At 39.0% G+C, this 27,813-nt stretch overlaps 1 protein-coding gene across 1 annotated transcript in view; it reads right to left on the bottom strand.

Moving 5' to 3' along the window:
- LOC137426023 (glycine receptor subunit beta) overlaps positions 1-27,813 on the bottom strand; it is a 253,604-nt gene that overhangs the window by 193,286 nt on the left and 32,505 nt on the right. Inside the window, exon 5 of the mRNA XM_068114744.2 lies at positions 25,712-25,941. Within this exon, the coding sequence (XP_067970845.2) occupies positions 25,712-25,941 (230 nt within the window). The remainder of the gene's footprint in view (positions 1-25,711; positions 25,942-27,813) is intronic.

The raw sequence follows: 27,813 nt of genomic DNA, 5'->3' as shown, positions 1-27,813 counted from the left end.
AGATTAAAAACCATTCTGTGGAATATCACTACAGATTAAAAACCATTCCGTGGAATCTCACTACAGATTAAAAACCATTCCGTGGAATATCACAACAGATTAAAAACCATTATGGGGAATATCACTACAAATTAATATTCATTCTGTGGAATATCACTACAGATTAAAAACCATTATGGGGAATATCACTACAAATTAATATTCATTCTGTGGAATATCACTACAGATTAAAAACCATTATGGGGAATATCACTACAAATTAATATTCATTCTGTGGAATCTCACTACAGATTAAAAACCATTCCGTGGAATATCACTACAGATTAAAAACCATTCCGTGGAATCTCACTACAGATTAAAAACCATTCCGTGGAATCTCACTACAGATTAAAAACCATTCTGTGGAATATCACTACAGATTAAAAACCATTCCGTGGAATCTCACTACAGATTAAAAACCATTCCGTGGAATATCACAACAGATTAAAAACCATTATGGGGAATATCACTACAAATTAATATTCATTCTGTGGAATATCACTACAGATTAAAAACCATTATGGGGAATATCACTACAAATTAATATTCATTCTGTGGAATATCACTACAGATTAAAAACCATTATGGGGAATATCACTACAAATTAATATTCATTCTGTGGAATATCACTACAGATTAAAAACCATTATGGGGAATATCACTACAAATTAATATTCATTCTGTGGAATCTCACTACAGATTAAAAACCATTCCGTGGAATATCACTACAGATTAAAAACCATTCCGTGGAATCTCACTACAGATTAAAAACCATTCTGTGGAATATCACTACAGATTAAAAACCATTCTGTCGAATCTCTCTACAGATTAAAAACCATTATGGGGAATCTCACTACAGATTAAAAACCATTCCGTGGAATCTCTCTACAGATTAAAAACCATTCCGTGGAATATCACTACAGATTAAAAACCATTCCGTGGAATATCACTACAGATTAAAAACCATTCTGTCGAATCTCTCTACAGATTAAAAACCATTATGGGGAATATCACTACAAATTAATATTCATTCTGTGGAATATCACTACAGATTAAAAACCATTATGGGGAATATCACTACAAATTAATATTCATTCTGTGGAATATCACTACAGATTAAAAACCATTCTGTCGAATCTCTCTACAGATTAAAAACATTATGGGGAATATCACTACAAATTAATATTCATTCTGTGGAATCTCTCTACAGATTAAAAACCATTCCGTGGAATATCACTACAGATTAAAAACCATTCCGTGGAATCTCACTACAGATTAAAAACCATTCTGTGGAATCTCTCTACAGATTAAAAACCATTCCGTGGAATATCACTACAGATTAAAAACCATTCCGTGGAATCTCACTACAGATTAAAAACCATTATGGGGAATATCACTACAAATTAATATTCATTCTGTGGAATCTCTCTACAGATTAAAAACCATTCTGTGGAATCTCAGTACAAATTAAAATTCATTCCGTGGAATATCACCACAAATTAAAAATTATTCTGGGGAATATCACTACAGATTAAAAACCATTCTGTCGAATCTCAGTACAAATTAATATTCATTCCGTGGAATATCACCACAAATTAAAATTTATTCTGGGGAATATCACTACAGATTAAAAACCATTCTGTCGAATCTCTCTACAGATTAAAAACCATTCCGTGGAATCTCACTACAGATTAAAAACCATTCTGTGGAATCTCAGTACAAATTAATCATTCCGTGGAATATCACCACAAATTAATATTCATTATGGGGAATATCTCCGGTCTTGCTGGCGACGGTTCGTTTTTTCGCAGCTCCACACGCTCTCCATCGAAATCGAAGTTAAGTCATTGTTCCAATTTGTATTTTCGTTATAACTGTATTTCTTTTATGGTGTATGTACGTATATTGTCCCGTCAAAGATTTTCGGTGCAAATCTTTCATACCTGTATTGTAAATCGCGTTAATTCGTGTCGTCTCGAGGTCTTGTACAGTGTACACTGTACAACCTTGAGGCTTTGTTTTTCTCTCAGCGCCTGTCGTTTGTGATCCAATAACTTTCGTTCTCTGTTTTCGCAGTCTTTCCACCCCAAAGCCTACTTCCTTATGTAAATCTCAACTCAAAAAAAACAAAAAAAAAAGACTACCTTCTCTGTGCTCATTCGTTTATTCATTCTTATTCGTTCGTTCGTTCTTCGACCACGTGTTTCTCCCCCATTTCCCCAGATAGATTGTCAAATTTCAATTCGTTATTTTATCGTCCATGTGATATTGTTTGATTATAGTTAGTTTTGGTTTGAATTTCCTGTAACTCGTAATTAATTAATCGTTTTCTGCCCTTGTGTGTGGCCTTGTAGTTGTACCCCCGTCGGTGTTTTGTTAACTTAAGTGTGTTTTGCTTGGCTCTTGGTTTTTTCCCTTCTACCCCGAACATAATACTGTCTAACGTTCTAATTCCCCACCCCCCCCCCCCCCCAAAAAAAAACAAAAAAAAAACAAACATTTATTTTCTTTTCTCCACGTGTACTGTTGTCTCATCCTGTATTTTCTGTCCAGGTGTGCTGTTCGCCCCACCCCCATTATCTCCTTGCCATACACCATTTGCCCTGTTCACGTGACTCATGGTGGTCCCTCTCGGCTCTCCCCCCGTTGGTATTTTTGTGCATATAAGATTGTTCATAGTTCTGTTTAAATATTTTTAAATATGTTAAACCTTTCCCCTTCTGTTTTTTATTCAGTGGTATATTACAACACGCTGTTTTTCTTCCTATTTAAAAGGCTTTTCTCAATTTCCTCTCCAACTCATTCCACTTCAAAAAAAAGAAATTCAATATCTTATACGTCTCCCTCACTACATGGTCTAAATTCACATTCATTCCATCCCTCCTCCATCATCCTGAACCGGATTGCTAACTTGAAAATCACAACAAACCCAATTTGTTATCAATGTTCGTCTTTCATTAATCATCCACTTTCTAAACTCCCCTCTTGCCCATCCCATCCAAATCCCCCCCCTTGCACCTACACTCCGAAACTTCCCCCTTGCCCCTCCACTCTTAAACTCCCCCCTTGCCCCTCCACTCCTGAACTCCCCCCTTGCCCTTCCCCTCCTAAACTTCCCCTTTGCCCCTCCCCTCCTAATCCCCCCCCTTGCCCCTCCACTCCTGATCTCCCCCCTTTCCCCTTCCCTCCAAAACTCCCCCCTTGCCCCTCCCCTCCTAAACTCCCCCCTCACTCCTCCCCTTCAAAACTCCCCCCCAATCCCTCCCATTCAATTCTCCCCCCATACCATTCCTCTCCAATTCTCTCTCCTCCACCCTCCTCCTCCAAGCTGCCTCCTCCCCACTTCGTCTCCCTTCTATCTCATACCTCCACCCCCCCAAACCTTCTACTTTCCTCTGCCCCCCCCTCAAACAACCCCTCACTGTGCCGCATCCCTTCACCAGCAAACCTTTCATCCTCCTCATCCTTCCCTTTCTTGGAACTCTTCTGCAACATCTGAAACACTATCAACTGCTCTCCCTACCTCCCCCTCTCATCCTTCATCTTACCCTACTCCTCCCCTCCCCTGTCCTGTACCCGATGCTCCCCCTCTCTCTTCATTAACGGTATGGACCTCAAACATCCGGGGCCTTCGCTCAAACCTGACTGATCTCTCCATACAGGTTGCTTCTGACAATCCAGACTTGATCTGCTTAACAGAGACTTTCCTCCTTCAAGATGTCTCTGATTCCTTAATATCTCTTCCTGGTTACTCCCTCCTCCGGTATGATAGACCTGAGCCTCGGCCTGGTGGTGGGGTGGCTATCTTTGTCAAAAACTCTCTTCCTCACTCTCCTTGCACTGCTCTCTTTCCTCCTCACCCGCAGGAGTACCTCTGGTTACGGCTTCCTCTCCGCTCCCACCTTTTGTTCATATGTGTTCTGTACCGTCCCCCAAACAGTGATGACTCCATCTACATTTCAATGTCTGACAACATGGACCAACTTCTATCCACTCATCCCAACTCTCTCTTCCTCATATGTGGTGACTTCAACTGTCATCATGCCACCTGGTTGGGTGTGGGTTCCTCTCTCACTAGTCATGGCACCTCAGCAAAGGACTTCTGTGACTCACTGGGATTGACACAATCTGTCAATTTCCCGACCCGGATCTCAGCCAATGGAGTATCTTCTCTTCTAGACTTGGTTATGACAAACTTCCCTGCTAATGTCTGCTGCTCTTCTTCTGCTCCAATCGGTTCTTCTGATCATGTGCTTGTCAAAGTGGACATCTCTCTGGCCATTCTCAGAGAGCCTCCTCAGCGTCGACGAGTCTGGCATTTCACTCAGGCCGACTGGGACGGTCTTCAAGCAGCCATCAATCGTCTGGATTGGTCTCCCATCTCCACTGCCTCTGACATCAATTCTTCCTGGGAATTCTTCCAAAGCAAACTGATCTCTCTCATGCACAGATTTATCCCATCTCGCCTTCAATTGTCTTACCCTTCCTCCCGTCCATGGTACACTGAATCTTGTGGTGAGGCAGTTGCCCTGAAACAACTTGCCTTTGCCTCTTGGAAGGCTAATCCAACTGAAGGAAATCTCAGTTCCTTCCACCAAGCTCGGAACAAGTGTGTGTCTACCCTCAGGAGTGCCAGGAAGCACTATCTCTCCTCACTCAAGAATGAACTCTCAAACCTGTCTCCTTCCTCCAAATCCTGGTGGCGTCTGGTCAAATCCGTTTCTGGTGTTTGTTCCCCCTCCATCCCCTCCCTTACCTCAAATGGCCACACAGTTGACATCGCACGTGACAAAGCCGAATGCCTCAACTCTGTGTTCGCCTCGAAATCCTTAGTCCCAAACCCATCTCTCTCTGTTCCCACCTTTCCCAGTCGAACCCAAATGCTCCTGGACTCTGTGTCCTTCTCTCCTGACAAGGTGGAGGAGTTTTTGTCAAACCTCGACTCTGATTCTGCAACTGGACCAGACGGCATCAGCCCACGGGTCCTAAAATCCTGCTCTGCCGCTCTATCTCACCCTCTCTCTGTTCTTTTCACCCTATCTTTTGCTCAAGGTCATCTGCCAGCATCCTGGAAATCAGCTAACATTACCGCTTTACACAAAAAAGGTGCAAAAACAGATCCTTGCAACTACAGACCAATCAGCCTGCTCCCAATTATCAGCAAAGTCATGGAATCCATCATTGCTTCGGATATGAAATCTTTCCTCTTCTCCAATGGCTTGATCTCTGATCATCAATTTGGTTTCAGACCAGGTCACTCTACTCTGGACATGCTGCTTCTGCTGTCTCAACAATGGATGGAGGTCCTGAATGCCAAACAGGAAATCAGAGCTGTCTCCCTTGACATATCAAGGGCCTTTGATACGGTCTGGCACCCAGCTCTGCTCACCAAACTCTCCTCCTATGGTATCCATGGAAATCTCAATGCATGGCTTGCGGACTTCCTCTCTGGTCGTAGTCAACGTGTGGCCCTGAATGGATTTCTCTCATCTCCCCTTCCTGTTCAGGCTGGAGTTCCCCAAGGAAGTGTGCTGGGCCCTGTGCTTTTTCTGGTCTTTATCAATGATCTCTCTGACTCTCTGGAAAATCCTCTCTATCTCTTTGCTGATGACTCCACTCTCTGCCGCTCCATTCCTCTTCCCTCAGATAGGCAGTCTGCAGCCTCCTCACTCTCTGAAGACCTGGACAAAATCACAGACTGGTCAAACAAGTGGAACATGTCTTTCAATCCTGCCAAATCTCACTCTCTTACTATGTCTCTCCGAAAAGATCGACTGGACAACCCTCCCATCTACTTTCTCAACAATCCTCTCCAAGAAGTTCTGTCACTCAAGCTTTTGGGTCTCACTATCTGCCATGATCTTTCTTGGGAAAACCACATTTCCAAGCTGGCCTCCAAAGCCAGTCGCCGACTGGGCATCCTCCGTCGTGCGAAGTCCTTCCTCGGCACACCTGAGCTCCTCACCACATACAAGGCTTTCATCCGCAGCTCAATGGAATACTGTTCTCCCCTATGGGCTGGTGCTCCTGCCTCACACCTGGCTCGGCTTCACGCTGTTGAATCCAAAGCTTTCAAAATCATTGGAATCTCCCGCGATGAAGCTATCTCTGAGGGCCTTTCACTCACTCACCGCAGGCAGGTAGGTGTTCTTTCTGTCTTCTACCGACTCCTCTCCGGCCTTGCTCCCCCAGCTCTCTCCGTGCTCTGTCCCCCAAATATTCCTACAGGTCGCACAAGATCTGCCAGCAACCCTCTGATGGTTAAACTGCCGAAATCTCGGCTCTCTGCTCACCTTCACTCTTTCATTCCTCTTTTCTCCCGCCTGTGGAACAAACTCCCACACTCCCTTCAATCCCTCTCCTCCCTCCAGGTCTTTAAAACAGCTGTTCACCACCATCTCTTATCTTCCCCCATCCATAACCTTGATCTTTTCTACCCCCACTAATTCACCCCAGATCCACCTTATTTGAAATTCCAACTTATTTCCTGGAAATCCTGGCAGTGTCCATATGTTTATACCTCTCCCACCCCCCCCCCCCTTCACATGCCTCCCCCCCCTTCACATGCCTCCCCCCTTCACATGCCTCCCCCCCAAAGCCCTCTCCCTCCCACAGATCTCTCGATGTCTCCATGTCTCTCGGTCCCTGCTCTCAAATGTTGTGTTTGTGTCCTTCCCCCTCTCTCCCCATCTTGTCTACCGCTCCCGATGTTATTTGTTTTATGTGTCTGTTTGTCTTTCTGTGTGATTAATTTTCGCTCTTTCACGAGCCTCGATCTTGTATACAAAAAAAAAAAAAAAAAAAAAAAAAAAAAAATTAATATTCATTCCAGGGAATATCACTACAAATTAATATTCATTCCGGGAAATATCACAACAAATTAAAAATCATTCCGGGAAATATCACTACAAATTAAAAATCATTATGGGGAATATCACTACAAATTAATAATCATTCCGTGGAATATCACTGCAGATTAAAAATCATTATGGAGATTATCACTATAAATTCATATTATTCATTCCAGGGAATATCACTACAAATTAATATTCATTCTGTGGAATATCACTACAGATAAAAAATCATTATGGAGATTGTCACTACAAATTAAAAATTATTCTGGGGAATATCACTACAAATTAATAATCATTCCGTGGAATATCACTACAGATTAAAAACCATTATGGGAAATATCACTACAAATTAATATTCATTCTGTGGAATATCACTACAGATTAAAAATAATTATGGGGAATATCACTACAAATTAATAATCATTCCATGGAATATCACTACAGATTAAAAATCATTATGGGGAATATCACTACAAATTAATATTCATTCTGTGGAATATCACTACAGATTAAAAATCATTATGGGGAATATCACTACAAATTAATATTCATTCCGTGGAATATCACTACAGATTAAAAACCATAATGGGAAATATCACTACAAATTAATAATCATTCCGTGGAATATCACTACAGATTAAAAATCATTATGGGGAATATCACTACAAATTAATATTCATTCCAGGGAATATCACTACAAATTAATATTCATTCCAGGGAATATCACAACAAATTAAAAATCATTCCGGGAAATATCACTACAAATTAAAAACCATTATGGGAAATATCACTACAAATTAATATTCATTCCGTGGAATATCACTACAAATTAAAAATCATTATGGGGAATATCACTACAAATTAATATTCATTCCGTGGAATATCACTACAGATTAAAAATCATTATGGGGAATATCACTACAAATTAATATTCATTCCGTGGAATATCACTACAAATTAAAAATCATTATGGGGAATATCACTACAAATTAATATTCATTCCGTGGAATATCACTACAGATTAAAAATCATTATGGGGAATATCACTACAAATTAATATTCATTCCGTGGAATATCACTACAGATTAAAAATCATTATGGGGAATATCACTACAAATTAATAATCATTCCGTGGAATATCACTACAGATTAAAAATCATTATGAGGAATATCACTACAAATTAATATTCATTCCAGGGAATATCACTACAGATTAAAAATCATTATGGGGAATATCACTACAAATTAATAATCATTCTGTGGAATATCACTACAGATTAAAAATCATTATGGAGAATATCACTACAAATTAATATTCATTCCAGGGAATATCACTACAAATTAATATTCATTCCAGGGAATATCACTACAAATTAAAAATCATTATGGGGATTATCACTACAAATTAATAATCATTCTGTGGAATATCACTACAGATTTAAAATCATTATGGGGAATATCACTACAAATTAATATTCATTCCAGGGAATATCACTACAAATTAATATTCATTCCAGGGAATATCACTACAAATTAATATTCATTCCAGGGAATATCACTACAGATTAAAAATCATTATGGGGAATATCACTACAAATTAATATTCATTCCAGGGAATATCACTACAGATTAAAAATCATTATGGGGAATATCACTACAAATTAATATTCATTCCAGGGAATATCACTACAGATTAAAAATCATTATGGGGAATATCACTACAAATTAATAATCATTCTGTGGAATATCACTACAGATTAAAAATCATTATGGGGAATATCACTACAAATTAATATTCATTCCGTGGAATATCACTACAGATTAAAAATCATTATGGGGAATATCACTACAAATTAATATTCATTCCAGGGAATATCACTACAAATTAAAAATCATTATGGGGATTATCACTACAAATTAATAATCATTCTGTGGAATATCACTACAGATAAAAAATCATTATGGAGATTGTCACTACAAATTAAAAATTATTCTGGGGAATATCACTACAAATTAATAATCATTCCGTGGAATATCACTACAGATTAAAAACCATTATGGGAAATATCACTACAAATTAATATTCATTCTGTGGAATATCACTACAGATTAAAAATAATTATGGGGAATATCACTACAAATTAATAATCATTCCATGGAATATCACTACAGATTAAAAATCATTATGGGGAATATCACTACAAATTAATATTCATTCTGTGGAATATCACTACAGATTAAAAATCATTATGGGGAATATCACTACAAATTAATATTCATTCCGTGGAATATCACTACAGATTAAAAACCATAATGGGAAATATCACGACAAATTAATAATCATTCCGTGGAATATCACTACAGATTAAAAATCATTATGGGGAATATCACTACAAATTAATATTCATTCCAGGGAATATCACTACAAATTAATATTCATTCCAGGGAATATCACAACAAATTAAAAATCATTCCGGGAAATATCACTACAAATTAAAAACCATTATGGGAAATATCACTACAAATTAATATTCATTCCGTGGAATATCACTACAAATTAAAAATCATTATGGGGAATATCACTACAAATTAATATTCATTCCGTGGAATATCACTACAGATTAAAAATCATTATGGGGAATATCACTACAAATTAATATTCATTCCGTGGAATATCACTACAGATTAAAAATCATTATGGGGAATATCACTACAAATTAATAATCATTCCGTGGAATATCACTACAGATTAAAAATCATTATGAGGAATATCACTACAAATTAATATTCATTCCAGGGAATATCACTACAGATTAAAAATCATTATGGGGAATATCACTACAAATTAATAATCATTCTGTGGAATATCACTACAGATTAAAAATCATTATGGGGAATATCACTACAAATTAATATTCATTCCAGGGAATATCACTACAAATTAATATTCATTCCAGGGAATATCACTACAAATTAAAAATCATTATGGGGATTATCACTACAAATTAATAATCATTCTGTGGAATATCACTACAGATTAAAAATCATTATGGGGAATATCACTACAAATTAATATTCATTCCGTGGAATATCACTACAGATTAAAAACCATAATGGGAAATATCACTACAAATTAATATTCATTCCAGGGAATATCACTACAGATTAAAAATCATTATGGGGAATATCACTACAAATTAATATTCATTCCGTGGAATATCACTACAGATTAAAAACCATAATGGGAAATATCACTACAAATTAATATTCATTCCAGGGAATATCACTACAGATTAAAAATCATTATGGGGAATATCACTACAAATTAATATTCATTCCAGGGAATATCACTACAGATTAAAAATCATTATGGGGAATATCACTACAAATTAATATTCATTCCGTGGAATATCACTACAGATTAAAAATCATTATGGGGAATATCACTACAAATTAATATTCATTCCAGGGAATATCACTACAGATTAAAAACCATAATGGGAAATATCACTACAAATTAATATTCATTCCAGGGAATATCACTACAGATTAAAAATCATTATGGGGAATATCACTACAAATTAATATTCATTCCAGGGAATATCACTACAGATTAAAAATCATTATGGGGAATATCACTACAAATTAATATTCATTCCAGGGAATATCACTACAGATTAAAAACCATAATGGGAAATATCACTACAAATTAATATTCATTCCAGGGAATATCACTACAGATTAAAAATCATTATGGGGAATATCACTACAAATTAATATTCATTCCAGGGAATATCACTACAGATTAAAAATCATTATGGGGAATATCACTACAAATTAATATTCATTCCAGGGAATATCACTACAGATTAAAAACCATAATGGGAAATATCACTACAAATTAATATTCATTCCAGGGAATATCACTACAGATTAAAAATCATTATGGGGAATATCACTACAAATTAATATTCATTCCGTGGAATATCACTACAGATTAAAAATCATTATGGGGAATATCACTACAAATTAATATTCATTCCGTGGAATATCACTACAGATTAAAAACCATAATGGGAAATATCACTACAAATTAATATTCATTCCAGGGAATATCACTACAGATTAAAAATCATTATGGGGAATATCACTACAAATTAATATTCATTCCAGGGAATATCACTACAGATTAAAAATCATTATGGGGAATATCACTACAAATTAATATTCATTCCAGGGAATATCACTACAGATTAAAAATCATTATGGGGAATATCACTACAAATTAATAATCATTCTGTGGAATATCACTACAGATTAAAAATCATTATGGGGAATATCACTACAAATTAATATTGATTCCAGGGAATATCACTACAAATTAATATTCATTCCAGGGAATATCACAACAAATTAAAAATCATTCCGGGAAATATCACTACAAATTTAAAATCATTATGGGGAATATCACTACAAATTAATATTGATTCCAGGGAATATCACTACAAATTAATATTCATTCTGTGGAATATCACTACAGATTAAAAATCATTATGGAGATTATCACTACAAATTAAAAATCATTCCGGGAAATATCACTACAAATGAATAATCTTTCCGTGGAATATCACTACAGATTAAAAATCATTATGGAGATTATCACTACAAATTAATATTCATTCCAGGGAATATCACAACAAATTAAAAATCATTATGGGGATTATCACTACAAATTAATATTCATTCTGTGGAATCTCTCTACAGATTAAAAACCATTCCGTGGAATATCACTACAGATTAAAAACCATTCTGTCGAATCTCACTACAGATTAAAAACCATTCCGTGGAATATCACTACAGATTAAAAACCATTCTGTCGAATCTCTCTACAGATTAAAAACCATTATGGGGAATATCACTACAAATTAATATTCATTCTGTGGAATCTCTCTACAGATTAAAAACCATTCCGTGGAATATCACTACAGATTAAAAACCATTCCGTGGAATCTCACTACAGATTAAAAACCATTCTGTGGAATCTCTCTACAGATTAAAAACCATTCCGTGGAATATCACTACAGATTAAAAACCATTCCGTGGAATATCACTACAGATTAAAAACCATTCCGTGGAATATCACTACAGATTAAAAACCATTCTGTCGAATCTCTCTACAGATTAAAAACCATTATGGGGAATATCACTACAAATTAATATTCATTCTGTGGAATCTCTCTACAGATTAAAAACCATTCCGTGGAATCTCACTACAGATTAAAAACCATTCTGTGGAATCTCTCTACAGATTAAAAACCATTCTGTCGAATCTCTCTACAGATTAAAAACCATTCCGTGGAATATCACTACAGATTAAAAACCATTCTGTCGAATCTCTCTACAAATTAATATTCATTCTGTGGAATCTCACTACAGATTAAAAACCATTCCGTGGAATATCACTACAGATTAAAAACCATTCCGTGGAATATCACTACAGATTAAAAACCATTCTGTGGAATCTCTCTACAGATTAAAAACCATTCCGTGGAATATCACTACAGATTAAAAACCATTCTGTCGAATCTCTCTACAGATTAAAAACCATTCCGTGGAATATCACTACAGATTAAAAACCATTCTGTGGAATCTCAGTACAAATTAAAATTCATTCCGTGGAATATCACTACAGATTAAAAACCATTCCGTGGAATATCACTACAGATTAAAAACCATTCTGTCGAATCTCTCTACAAATTAATATTCATTCTGTGGAATCTCACTACAGATTAAAAACCATTCCGTGGAATATCACTACAGATTAAAAACCATTCCGTGGAATATCACTACAGATTAAAAACCATTCCGTGGAATATCACTACAGATTAAAAACCATTCTGTGGAATCTCAGTACAAATTAAAATTCATTCCGTGCAATATCACCACAAATTAAAAATTATTCTGGGGAATATCACTACAGATTAAAAACCATTCTGTCGAATCTCAGTACAAATTAATATTCATTCCGTGGAATATCACCACAAATTAAAATTTATTCTGGGGAATATCACTACAGATTAAAAACCATTCTGTGGAATCTCAGTACAAATTAATCATTCCGTGGAATATCACCACAAATTAATATTCATTATGGGGAATATCTCCGGTCTTGCTGGCGACGGTTCGTTTTTTCGCAGCTCCACACGCTCTCCATCGAAATCGAAGTTAAGTCATTCTTCCAATTTGTATTTTCGTTATAACTGTATTTCTTTTATGGTGTATGTACGTATATTGTCCCGTCAAAGATTTTCGGTGCAAATCTTTCATACCTGTATTGTAAATCGCGTTAATTCGTGTCGTCTCGAGGTCTTGTACAGTGTACACTGTACAACCTTGAGGCTTTGTTTTTCTCTCAGCGCCTGTCGTTTGTGATCCAATAACTTTCGTTCTCTGTTTTCGCAGTCTTTCCACCCCAAAGCCTACTTCCTTATGTAAATCTCAACTCAAAAAAAACAAAAAAAAAAGACTACCTTCTCTGTGCTCATTCGTTTATTCATTCTTATTCGTTCGTTCGTTCTTCGACCACGTGTTTCTCCCCCATTTCCCCAGATAGATTGTCAAATTTCAATTCGTTATTTTATCGTCCATGTGATATTGTTTGATTATAGTTAGTTTTGGTTTGAATTTCCTGTAACTCGTAATTAATTAATCGTTTTCTGCCCTTGTGTGTGGCCTTGTAGTTGTACCCCCGTCGGTGTTTTGTTAACTTAAGTGTGTTTTGCTTGGCTCTTGGTTTTTTCCCTTCTACCCCGAACATAATACTGTCTAACGTTCTAATTCCCCACCCCCCCCCCCCAAAAAAAAACAAAAAAAAAACAAACATTTATTTTCTTTTCTCCACGTGTACTGTTGTCTCATCCTGTATTTTCTGTCCAGGTGTGCTGTTCGCCCCACCCCCATTATCTCCTTGCCATACACCATTTGCCCTGTTCACGTGACTCATGGTGGTCCCTCTCGGCTCTCCCCCCGTTGGTATTTTTGTGCATATAAGATTGTTCATAGTTCTGTTTAAATATTTTTAAATATGTTAAACCTTTCCCCTTCTGTTTTTTATTCAGTGGTATATTACAACACGCTGTTTTTCTTCCTATTTAAAAGGCTTTTCTCAATTTCCTCTCCAACTCATTCCACTTCAAAAAAAAGAAATTCAATATCTTATACGTCTCCCTCACTACATGGTCTAAATTCACATTCATTCCATCCCTCCTCCATCATCCTGAACCGGATTGCTAACTTGAAAATCACAACAAACCCAATTTGTTATCAATGTTCGTCTTTCATTAATCATCCACTTTCTAAACTCCCCTCTTGCCCATCCCATCCAAATCCCCCCCCTTGCACCTACACTCCGAAACTTCCCCCTTGCCCCTCCACTCTTAAACTCCCCCCTTGCCCCTCCACTCCTGAACTCCCCCCTTGCCCTTCCCCTCCTAAACTTCCCCTTTGCCCCTCCCCTCCTAATCCCCCCCTTGCCCCTCCACTCCTGATCTCCCCCCTTTCCCCTTCCCTCCAAAACTCCCCCCTTGCCCCTCCCCTCCTAAACTCCCCCCTCACTCCTCCCCTTCAAAACTCCCCCCCAATCCCTCCCATTCAATTCTCCCCCCATACCATTCCTCTCCAATTCTCTCTCCTCCACCCTCCTCCTCCAAGCTGCCTCCTCCCCACTTCGTCTCCCTTCTATCTCATACCTCCACCCCCCCAAACCTTCTACTTTCCTCTGCCCCCCCTCAAACAACCCCTCACTGTGCCGCATCCCTTCACCAGCAAACCTTTCATCCTCCTCATCCTTCCCTTTCTTGGAACTCTTCTGCAACATCTGAAACACTATCAACTGCTCTCCCTACCTCCCCCTCTCATCCTTCATCTTACCCTACTCCTCCCCTCCCCTGTCCTGTACCCGATGCTCCCCCTCTCTCTTCATTAACGGTATGGACCTCAAACATCCGGGGCCTTCGCTCAAACCTGACTGATCTCTCCATACAGGTTGCTTCTGACAATCCAGACTTGATCTGCTTAACAGAGACTTTCCTCCTTCAAGATGTCTCTGATTCCTTAATATCTCTTCCTGGTTACTCCCTCCTCCGGTATGATAGACCTGAGCCTCGGCCTGGTGGTGGGGTGGCTATCTTTGTCAAAAACTCTCTTCCTCACTCTCCTTGCACTGCTCTCTTTCCTCCTCACCCGCAGGAGTACCTCTGGTTACGGCTTCCTCTCCGCTCCCACCTTTTGTTCATATGTGTTCTGTACCGTCCCCCAAACAGTGATGACTCCATCTACATTTCAATGTCTGACAACATGGACCAACTTCTATCCACTCATCCCAACTCTCTCTTCCTCATATGTGGTGACTTCAACTGTCATCATGCCACCTGGTTGGGTGTGGGTTCCTCTCTCACTAGTCATGGCACCTCAGCAAAGGACTTCTGTGACTCACTGGGATTGACACAATCTGTCAATTTCCCGACCCGGATCTCAGCCAATGGAGTATCTTCTCTTCTAGACTTGGTTATGACAAACTTCCCTGCTAATGTCTGCTGCTCTTCTTCTGCTCCAATCGGTTCTTCTGATCATGTGCTTGTCAAAGTGGACATCTCTCTGGCCATTCTCAGAGAGCCTCCTCAGCGTCGACGAGTCTGGCATTTCACTCAGGCCGACTGGGACGGTCTTCAAGCAGCCATCAATCGTCTGGATTGGTCTCCCATCTCCACTGCCTCTGACATCAATTCTTCCTGGGAATTCTTCCAAAGCAAACTGATCTCTCTCATGCACAGATTTATCCCATCTCGCCTTCAATTGTCTTACCCTTCCTCCCGTCCATGGTACACTGAATCTTGTGGTGAGGCAGTTGCCCTGAAACAACTTGCCTTTGCCTCTTGGAAGGCTAATCCAACTGAAGGAAATCTCAGTTCCTTCCACCAAGCTCGGAACAAGTGTGTGTCTACCCTCAGGAGTGCCAGGAAGCACTATCTCTCCTCACTCAAGAATGAACTCTCAAACCTGTCTCCTTCCTCCAAATCCTGGTGGCGTCTGGTCAAATCCGTTTCTGGTGTTTGTTCCCCCTCCATCCCCTCCCTTACCTCAAATGGCCACACAGTTGACATCGCACGTGACAAAGCCGAATGCCTCAACTCTGTGTTCGCCTCGAAATCCTTAGTCCCAAACCCATCTCTCTCTGTTCCCACCTTTCCCAGTCGAACCCAAATGCTCCTGGACTCTGTGTCCTTCTCTCCTGACAAGGTGGAGGAGTTTTTGTCAAACCTCGACTCTGATTCTGCAACTGGACCAGACGGCATCAGCCCACGGGTCCTAAAATCCTGCTCTGCCGCTCTATCTCACCCTCTCTCTGTTCTTTTCACCCTATCTTTTGCTCAAGGTCATCTGCCAGCATCCTGGAAATCAGCTAACATTACCGCTTTACACAAAAAAGGTGCAAAAACAGATCCTTGCAACTACAGACCAATCAGCCTGCTCCCAATTATCAGCAAAGTCATGGAATCCATCATTGCTTCGGATATGAAATCTTTCCTCTTCTCCAATGGCTTGATCTCTGATCATCAATTTGGTTTCAGACCAGGTCACTCTACTCTGGACATGCTGCTTCTGCTGTCTCAACAATGGATGGAGGTCCTGAATGCCAAACAGGAAATCAGAGCTGTCTCCCTTGACATATCAAGGGCCTTTGATACGGTCTGGCACCCAGCTCTGCTCACCAAACTCTCCTCCTATGGTATCCATGGAAATCTCAATGCATGGCTTGCGGACTTCCTCTCTGGTCGTAGTCAACGTGTGGCCCTGAATGGATTTCTCTCATCTCCCCTTCCTGTTCAGGCTGGAGTTCCCCAAGGAAGTGTGCTGGGCCCTGTGCTTTTTCTGGTCTTTATCAATGATCTCTCTGACTCTCTGGAAAATCCTCTCTATCTCTTTGCTGATGACTCCACTCTCTGCCGCTCCATTCCTCTTCCCTCAGATAGGCAGTCTGCAGCCTCCTCACTCTCTGAAGACCTGGACAAAATCACAGACTGGTCAAACAAGTGGAACATGTCTTTCAATCCTGCCAAATCTCACTCTCTTACTATGTCTCTCCGAAAAGATCGACTGGACAACCCTCCCATCTACTTTCTCAACAATCCTCTCCAAGAAGTTCTGTCACTCAAGCTTTTGGGTCTCACTATCTGCCATGATCTTTCTTGGGAAAACCACATTTCCAAGCTGGCCTCCAAAGCCAGTCGCCGACTGGGCATCCTCCGTCGTGCGAAGTCCTTCCTCGGCACACCTGAGCTCCTCACCACATACAAGGCTTTCATCCGCAGCTCAATGGAATACTGTTCTCCCCTATGGGCTGGTGCTCCTGCCTCACACCTGGCTCGGCTTCACGCTGTTGAATCCAAAGCTTTCAAAATCATTGGAATCTCCCGCGATGAAGCTATCTCTGAGGGCCTTTCACTCACTCACCGCAGGCAGGTAGGTGTTCTTTCTGTCTTCTACCGACTCCTCTCCGGCCTTGCTCCCCCAGCTCTCTCCGTGCTCTGTCCCCCAAATATTCCTACAGGTCGCACAAGATCTGCCAGCAACCCTCTGATGGTTAAACTGCCGAAATCTCGGCTCTCTGCTCACCTTCACTCTTTCATTCCTCTTTTCTCCCGCCTGTGGAACAAACTCCCACACTCCCTTCAATCCCTCTCCTCCCTCCAGGTCTTTAAAACAGCTGTTCACCACCATCTCTTATCTTCCCCCATCCATAACCTTGATCTTTTCTACCCCCACTAATTCACCCCAGATCCACCTTATTTGAAATTCCAACTTATTTCCTGGAAATCCTGGCAGTGTCCATATGTTTATACCTCTCCCACCCCCCCCCTTCACATGCCTCCCCCCCCTTCACATGCCTCCCCCCTTCACATGCCTCCCCCCCAAAGCCCTCTCCCTCCCACAGATCTCTCGATGTCTCCATGTCTCTCGGTCCCTGCTCTCAAATGTTGTGTTTGTGTCCTTCCCCCTCTCTCCCCATCTTGTCTACCGCTCCCGATGTTATTTGTTTTATGTGTCTGTTTGTCTTTCTGTGTGATTAATTTTCGCTCTTTCACGAGCCTCGATCTTGTATACAAAAAAAAAAAAAAAAAAAAAAAAAAAAAAAAAAAAATTAATATTCATTCCAGGGAATATCACTACAAATTAATATTCATTCCGGGAAATATCACAACAAATTAAAAATCATTCCGGGAAATATCACTACAAATTAAAAATCATTATGGGGAATATCACTACAAATTAATAATCATTCCGTGGAATATCACTGCAGATTAAAAATCATTATGGAGATTATCACTATAAATTCATATTATTCATTCCAGGGAATATCACTACAAATTAATATTCATTCTGTGGAATATCACTACAGATAAAAAATCATTATGGAGATTGTCACTACAAATTAAAAATTATTCTGGGGAATATCACTACAAATTAATAATCATTCCGTGGAATATCACTACAGATTAAAAACCATTATGGGAAATATCACTACAAATTAATATTCATTCTGTGGAATATCACTACAGATTAAAAATAATTATGGGGAATATCACTACAAATTAATAATCATTCCATGGAATATCACTACAGATTAAAAATCATTATGGGGAATATCACTACAAATTAATATTCATTCTGTGGAATATCACTACAGATTAAAAATCATTATGGGGAATATCACTACAAATTAATATTCATTCCGTGGAATATCACTACAGATTAAAAACCATAATGGGAAATATCACTACAAATTAATAATCATTCCGTGGAATATCACTACAGATTAAAAATCATTATGGGGAATATCACTACAAATTAATATTCATTCCAGGGAATATCACAACAAATTAAAAATCATTCCGGGAAATATCACTACAAATTAAAAACCATTATGGGAAATATCACTACAAATTAATATTCATTCCGTGGAATATCACTACAAATTAAAAATCATTATGGGGAATATCACTACAAATTAATATTCATTCCGTGGAATATCACTACAGATTAAAAATCATTATGGGGAATATCACTACAAATTAATATTCATTCCGTGGAATATCACTACAGATTAAAAATCATTATGGGGAATATCACTACAAATTAATAATCATTCCGTGGAATATCACTACAGATTAAAAATCATTATGAGGAATATCACTACAAATTAATATTCATTCCAGGGAATATCACTACAGATTAAAAATCATTATGGGGAATATCACTACAAATTAATAATCATTCTGTGGAATATCACTACAGATTAAAAATCATTATGGAGAATATCACTACAAATTAATATTCATTCCAGGGAATATCACTACAAATTAATATTCATTCCAGGGAATATCACTACAAATTAAAAATCATTATGGGGATTATCACTACAAATTAATAATCATTCTGTGGAATATCACTACAGATTAAAAATCATTATGGGGAATATCACTACAAATTAATATTCATTCCAGGGAATATCACTACAGATTAAAAATCATTATGGGGAATATCACTACAAATTAATATTCATTCCGTGGAATATCACTACAGATTAAAAATCATTATGGGGAATATCACTACAAATTAATATTCATTCCGTGGAATATCACTACAGATTAAAAACCATAATGGGAAATATCACTACAAATTAATATTCATTCCAGGGAATATCACTACAGATTAAAAATCATTATGGGGAATATCACTACAAATTAATATTCATTCCAGGGAATATCACTACAGATTAAAAATCATTATGGGGAATATTACTACAAATTAATATTCATTCCAGGGAATATCACTACAGATTAAAAATCATTATGGGGAATATCACTACAAATTAATAATCATTCTGTGGAATATCACTACAGATTAAAAATCATTATGGGGAATATCACTACAAATTAATATTGATTCCAGGGAATATCACTACAAATTAATATTCATTCTGTGGAATATCACTACAAATTAATATTCATTCTGTGGAATATCACTACAGATTAAAAATCATTATGGGGAATATCACTACAAATTAATATTGATTCCAGGGAATATCACTACAAATTAATATTCATTCCAGGGAATATCACAACAAATTAAAAATCATTCCGGGAAATATCACTACAAATTTAAAATCATTATGGGGAATATCACTACAAATTAATATTGATTCCAGGGAATATCACTACAAATTAATATTCATTCTGTGGAATATCACTACAGATTAAAAATCATTATGGAGATTATCACTACAAATTAAAAATCATTCCGGGAAATATCACTACAAATGAATAATCTTTCCGTGGAATATCACTACAGATTAAAAATCATTATGGAGATTATCACTACAAATTAATATTCATTCCAGGGAATATCACTACAAATTAATATTCATTCCAGGGAATATCACTACAAATTAATATTCATTCCAGGGAATATCACTACAAATTAATATTCATTCCAGGGAATATCACAACAAATAAGAAATCATTCCGGGTATTATCACAACAAATAAAAAATCATTATGGGGAATATCACTACAAATTAATAATCATTCTGGGGAATATCACCACAAATTAAAAACCATTATGGGAAAAACGAGCTGCAAGTGGATACTGTCAGAGGTTCAGTGAGGATTCTAAAAAGAGCCCTTGAAACGATGATATGAGAATGAAGTTTCACAATGTGGTTCATCAATAATAATCCTTTACCGAAAAAGGAGGTGGAGATTTTGAGTTCTGGGAGAACTTTCTCCCACCTCCTAAAAACCCCGCATATGGAAATTACAACAAACGAGACTATGGACATGTGTGTGCATAAAGGAGAATGCACACATGTGTGTACATAAGGTAGAGTGCTCATGTGTGTGTACATAAAGGAGAGCGCACAAGTGTGTGTACATAAAGGAGAGTGCACACGTGTGTACATAAAGGAGAATGCACATGTGTGTGTACATAAGGGAGAGTGCACACGTGTGTGTGCATAAAGGAGAGTGCACACGTGTGTGTACATAAGGGAGAGTGCATACATGTGTACATAAAGGAGAGTGCACACGTGTGTGTACATAAGGGAGAGTGCACACGTGTGTGCATAATGGAGAGTGCACACGTGTGTGTACATAAAGGAGAGTGCACACGTGTGTGTACATAAAGGAGAGTGCACACGTGTGTGCACATAAAGGAGAATGCACGTGTGTGTGTACATAAGGGAGAGTGCACACGTGTGTACATAAAGGAGAGTGCACACGTGTGTGTACATAAGGGAGAGTGCACACGTGTGTGCATAAGGGAGAGTGCACACGTGTGTGTACATAAAGGAGAATGCACACGTGTGTGTACATAAGGGAGAGTGCACACGTGTGTGTACATAAAGGAGAGTGCCCACGTGTGTGTACATAAAGGAGAATGCACATGTGTGTGTACATAAGGGAGAGTGCACACGTGTGTACATAAAGGAGAGTGCACACGTGTGTGTACATAAGGGAGAGTGCACACGTGTGTGCATAAGGGAGAGTGCACACGTGTGTGTACATAAAGGAGAATGCACATGTGTGTGTACATAAGGGAGAGTGCACACGTGTGTGTACATAAAGGAGAGTGCACACGTGTGTGTACATAAGGGAGAGTGCACACGTGTGTGTGTATAAGGGAGAGTGCACACGTGTGTGTACATAAAGGAGAGTGCACACGTGTGTGTACATAAAGGAGAGTGCACACGTGTGTGTACATAAAGGAGAGTGCACACATGTATGTACATAAAGGAGAGTGCACACGTGTGTGTACATAAAGGAGAATGCACATGTGTGTGTACATAAGGGAGAGTGCACACGTGTGTACATAAAGGAGAGTGCACACGTGTGTGTACATAAGGGAGAGTGCACACGTGTGTGCATAAGGGAGAGTGCACACGTGTGTGTACATAAAGGAGAATGCACATGTGTGTGTACATAAGGGAGAGTGCACACGTGTGTGTACATAAAGGAGAGTGCACACGTGTGTGTACATAAGGGAGAGTGCACACGTGTGTGTGTATAAGGGAGAGTGCACACGTGTGTGTACATAAAGGAGAGTGCACACGTGTGTGTACATAAAGGAGAGTGCACACATGTATGTACATAAAGGAGAATGCACACGTGTGTGTACATAAAGGAGAGTGCACACGTGTATGTACATAAAGGAGAATGCACACGTGTGTGTACAAACGGGAGAGTTCATACATATGTGTACATAAGGGAAAGTGCACACCTGTGTGTACATAAAGGAGAGTGCACACTGTGTGTACAAACGGGAGAGTTCATACATATGTGTACATAAGGGAAAGTGCACACTTGTGTGTACATAAAGGAGAGTGCACACTGTGTGTACACAAAGGAGCGTGCACACTTGTGTGTGCATAAAGGAGAGTGCACACTGTTTGTACATAAGGGAGAGTGCACACGTGTGTGTGCATAAAGGAGAGTGCACACGTGTGTGTACATAAAGGAAAGTGCACACTGTGTGTACATAAGGGAGAGTGCACACGTGTGTGTGCATAAAGGAGCGTGCACACCTGTGTGTACATAAGGGAGAGTGCACACGTGTGTGTGCATAAAGGAGAGTGCACACGTGTGTGTACATAAGGGAGAGTGCATACATGTGTGTACATAAAGGAGAGTGCACATGTGTGTGTACATGAAGGAGAATGCACACGTGTGTGTACATAAAGGAGAGTGCATATATCTGTGTACATAAAGGAGAATGCACACGTGTGTGTACATAAAGGAGAGTGCACATATCTGTGTACATAAAGGAGAATGCACACGTGTGTGTACATAAAGGGGAGTGCACATATCTGTGTACATAAAGGAGAATGCACACGTGTGTGTAGAAACCCATTTGCTCTATTCAATCATTTTTCTTTCACCACAACATCCTAAATTATTTTAAAAGAAAGCAACTCTTCAATTCCCAGCTCTTTCATGACTCTCCATCATGTGTACAATGTATTTTTTTCTAGTTTTTTTTTTTTTTTTTTTTGGACACATTTCCACCATAAATATCTCTAGGCCTTGAGGGCATTGAAAACGAAATGATGACAAAGACATTTGACGTGATTAGTCACCTGTCACGTGATTAATCTCCTGTCACGTGACTAATCTGCCACACAGCGTGCTTCGGCATAGCACTGCGTGGGTTCACCGAGTGCAAGCAAAAAGGAAATAAGCAATTATCAAATCATGCCACGAGAATTCTAGAGCACTTGTTCACCTGTCACATTTCTTATTTGCACTAATGTATTGTTTCAATGATCACGTGAAATTTTTTCAAGCAGAGACGCACAATTCATGCTTAGTTGTGCTCAGGCTGTCATACACCAGGTGAAAGAGATTTTGCATGGAGTGGCAGATAAAACATGGAACAAGGATTAAGATAAAGTTTGAATGGTGAGTTAAACCAGAATTTCTGGCTGAACACAAACATATACGCGCGAGTGCACACACACGGTCACACACACTCACGGTCACACACACACACACGGTCACACACACACACACGGTCACACACACACGCACAAAGATGAACACACACACGCACAAAGATGAACACACACACGCACAAAGATGAACACACACACACACACACAAACATGAACACACACAAACACGAACACACACAAACATAAACACACACAAACATACACATTCAAACATTCAAACAAAGTTAACCACATGAACACACACAAACATGAACACACACAAACACGAACACACACAAACATACACATTCAAACACTCAACCAAAGGTAACCACACGAACACACACAAATATGAACACACACAAACACGAACACACACAAACATGAACACCCACAAACATGAACACACACAAACATACACATTCAAACACTCAAACAAAGGTAAACAAACGAACATGAACACACACAAACATGAACACACACAAACACGAACACACACAAACACGAACACACACAAACATACACATTCAAACACTCAAACAAAGGTAAACAAACGAACATGAACACACACAAACATGAACACACACAAACATGAACACACACAAACACGAACACACACAAACACGAACACACACAAACATATACGCGCGAGTGCACACACACGGTCACACACACACACGGTCACACACACACACACGGTCACACACACACACACACACACATGAACACACACACACACAAACATGAACACACACACAAACAGACACACACACACACACACACACACACACACAAACACGAACACACACAAACATAAACACACACAAACATACACATTCAAACATTCAAACAAAGGTAACCACATGAACACACACAAACATGAACACACACAAACATGAACACACACAAACATGAACACACACAAACGCGAACACACACAAACATGAACACACACAAACATACACATTCAAACACTCAACCAAAGGTAACCACACGAACACACACAAATATGAACACACACAAACATGAACACACACAAACGCGAACACACACAAACATGAACACACACAAACATACACATTCAAACACTCAACCAAAGGTAACCACATGAACACACACAAATATGAACACACACAAACATGAACACACACAAACACGAACACACACAAACATGAACACACACAAACACGAACACCCACAAACATGAATACACACAAACATACACATTCAAACACTCAAACAAAGGTAACCACATGAACACACACAAACATAAACACACACAAACATGAACACACACAAACACGAACACACACACACAAACACACACAAACACGAACACACACAAACATGAACACACACAAACATACACATTCAAACACTCAAACAAAGGTAACCACACAAACACGAGCACACACAAACATGAACACACACAAACATGAACACATGCAAACGCGAACACACACAAACATGAACACACACAAACATACACATTCAAACACACAAACAAAGGTAACCACACAAACACACACAAACATGAACACACACAAACACGAACACACACAACCATGAACACACACAAACATACACATTCAAACACTCAAACAAAGGTAACCACATGAACATGAGCAGACACAAACATGAACACACACAAACACGAACTCACACAAACATGAACACATGCAAACATGCACATTCAAACACTCAAACAAAGGTAAACACACGAACATGAACACACACAAACATGAACACACACAAACATGATCACACGCAAACGCGAACACACACAAACATGAACACACACAAACATACACATTCAAACACTCAAACAAAGGTAACCACACGAACATGAGCAGACACAAACATGAACACACACAAACACGAACTCACACAAACATGAACACATGCAAACATGCACATTCAAACACTCAAACAAAGGTAAACACACGAACATGAACACACACAAACATGAACACACACAAACACGAACTCACACAAACATGAACATGCAAACATGCACATTCAAACACTCAAACAAAGGTAAACACACGAACATGAACACACACAAACATGAACACACACAAACAGCATTAGCTGCGTACTTTACCCTTTTCATCTGCTCAAATGTGACTCACACAATTAGATAATAAAACTATGGACAGTGTCAGCAAGTGAACCTGCAGCTGCTACTTCATTCTCTCGACGAATCTATCACAGCCACTGATGCAGAGTAATGAGATTGCTGGTTCTGCCTTCGTTTTGGCTTTTACACAAACCTCATACTGAGCAGCACATCAGACTTCCGTGAGATGAAAAGTAAGATGTTCTCCTGAGTGACATCATGGAAGTTGGCATCCTTCTCATTGGCAAAGAACAGATCAGGCTTCCAGAGGCATTTGAAGAGCTTCGGATCAATAGTCAGTAAATCCGGTCCCTGGTAGTCCGTCGGGAACTTCAGCCTGGGGTCGTTCCATTTCTGCCGCAGGAAAATGTTCACGCGATAGTCCTACAAAGGAAAAGGCTTTCAGCGGGTGAGATGAACATGGTGATGTAAGAAAACGCGACAAAAAAATCACAAAATTCAAACACCTTGGTGGCTTTAATTTGGCGCCCGTTAACTCATTTGGCAAGAGCATCGTAATTCAACATTTGTTACATTACGAGAGTAGAAAACGAGGTCAAACGTTCCTTGGGACAAAATTCCTCAAATATGTGTCCTGCCAGTTAGGGACACAAAGTAAATATAGAGTTAATAAAATGTGTGCAGGCCAAGGAGAGTCATGATACAACTTAGCAGCAAAAGCGAACACCAGGTAATTACAGTGGTGAATATTAAGCATTTAATCTTGCGGTCTGTGTCGGAAAATCTAAATTAATGTGCGAAAATAAAAAAGTTGCAATATGCACCCAAACACAAGGTCATGAGATAGCTTATCAAGGTCATATTAAGGTCAAACAACCACATTTCAAAATAAAGTTACGGTATTACTCCAGGTAATAAAACATCCTTTTCCTCCTGTCCATCATCATTTAAAAATATTAAGAACTAGCAGATAAATCCGGCTCCACCAGGCTGTTGTAAGGGAAATAATTCCCAATGGAGAGTGCGTTATTGAGGAGTTTTGCGAAGAAGGTCCTTTGACAGCATAAGCCAGTGACTGTTGAGATTGCTAAGGGTTCTCGGTGAAGTAAATCATCGGAAAGGTAATTATACATTGAACGGAGTTGATTGAATAGTTTGTGATAATTTTTTTTTTTTTTAACTTCTGGTCGGCGTGCGGACCAACGACTCTGACCCAATAAAACGCCATTTTGCGCAACAAAAATGCACACAAATGGAAATTGCATGAATATCGATATTTATAAGCCTACCCATGCACCGCCCGGGCATATGAGCTCTTAAACGAAGTATCATTCAGCATTGTACATACTGTGGTTACGACGTTTACCCTGTTCAGACACAATCAAGCAACTTATATATTTTATAAGTTTTTAAAATACTTTTTTTTAAATACTTATATATATATACACTTATATATATACTTATATATATATATATATACATATATATATATATATATATATACAGTTGTGGCCAAAAATATTGGCACCCTTGCACTTTTTATTCAAATAATGCACCATTTATTCTAGAAAATTGTTGAAATTAAAAAATATTTTGGTATCCATCCACATACTCGTATGTATTTCTTTGCTTTGCAATGGAACAAAACAAAAAAAGCTGAAAAAATACCATACTAAATCTTAGCTTATTCCACACAGAAATCATAAAATGGCCCGGACAATATTATTGGCACCTTTTCGAAGTTGTTAGAAATAATTAGATTTCAAGCAGGTGATTCTCCTTTACTTTGGAATTGGACTCACCTGTGGTGAGTTGCAGATTTCTGCAATATAAAAATCACTCATTCAACCAGTTTTAATGGAGAAAATAAGTCATTCTGGTGTTTTGTGTCACTGTGTGTACCGCAATGAGCATGGAGAAAAGAAAGAAAACCAGAGAAATGCCTGAGGAGGTCAGACACAAGATTGAAGCCATGCATGGACAATCTCAAGGCTACAAGTCCAGCTCCAGAGACCTGATATTCCTGTGTCCACCGTATGCAATGTTATCAGGAAGTTGAAGGCCCATAGCACTGTAGCCAACCTCCCTGAACGAGTCCACAAGAGAAAACTTGATCAAAGATTGCAGCAAAGGATTGCTTGAATGGTGGACTAAGCACCTCGATCACCTGCCAAACAGATTCAAGGTGACCTTCGGACACAAGGTACGACAGTTTCAACTCGCACCACCCATCGCCATCTCAATGAAAGGGGGATCTATGGTAGGAGACCCAGGAGGACTCCACTGCTAAGAAAG

Source organism: Myxine glutinosa, chromosome 4 (assembly GCF_964187855.1).
Source record: "Myxine glutinosa chromosome 4, kmMyxGlut1.1, whole genome shotgun sequence".
Lineage (NCBI taxonomy): Eukaryota > Metazoa > Chordata > Myxini > Myxiniformes > Myxinidae > Myxine > Myxine glutinosa.
Note: the sequence above shows the minus strand (reverse complement) of the source record. Positions and strands in the feature narration are given on the sequence as shown.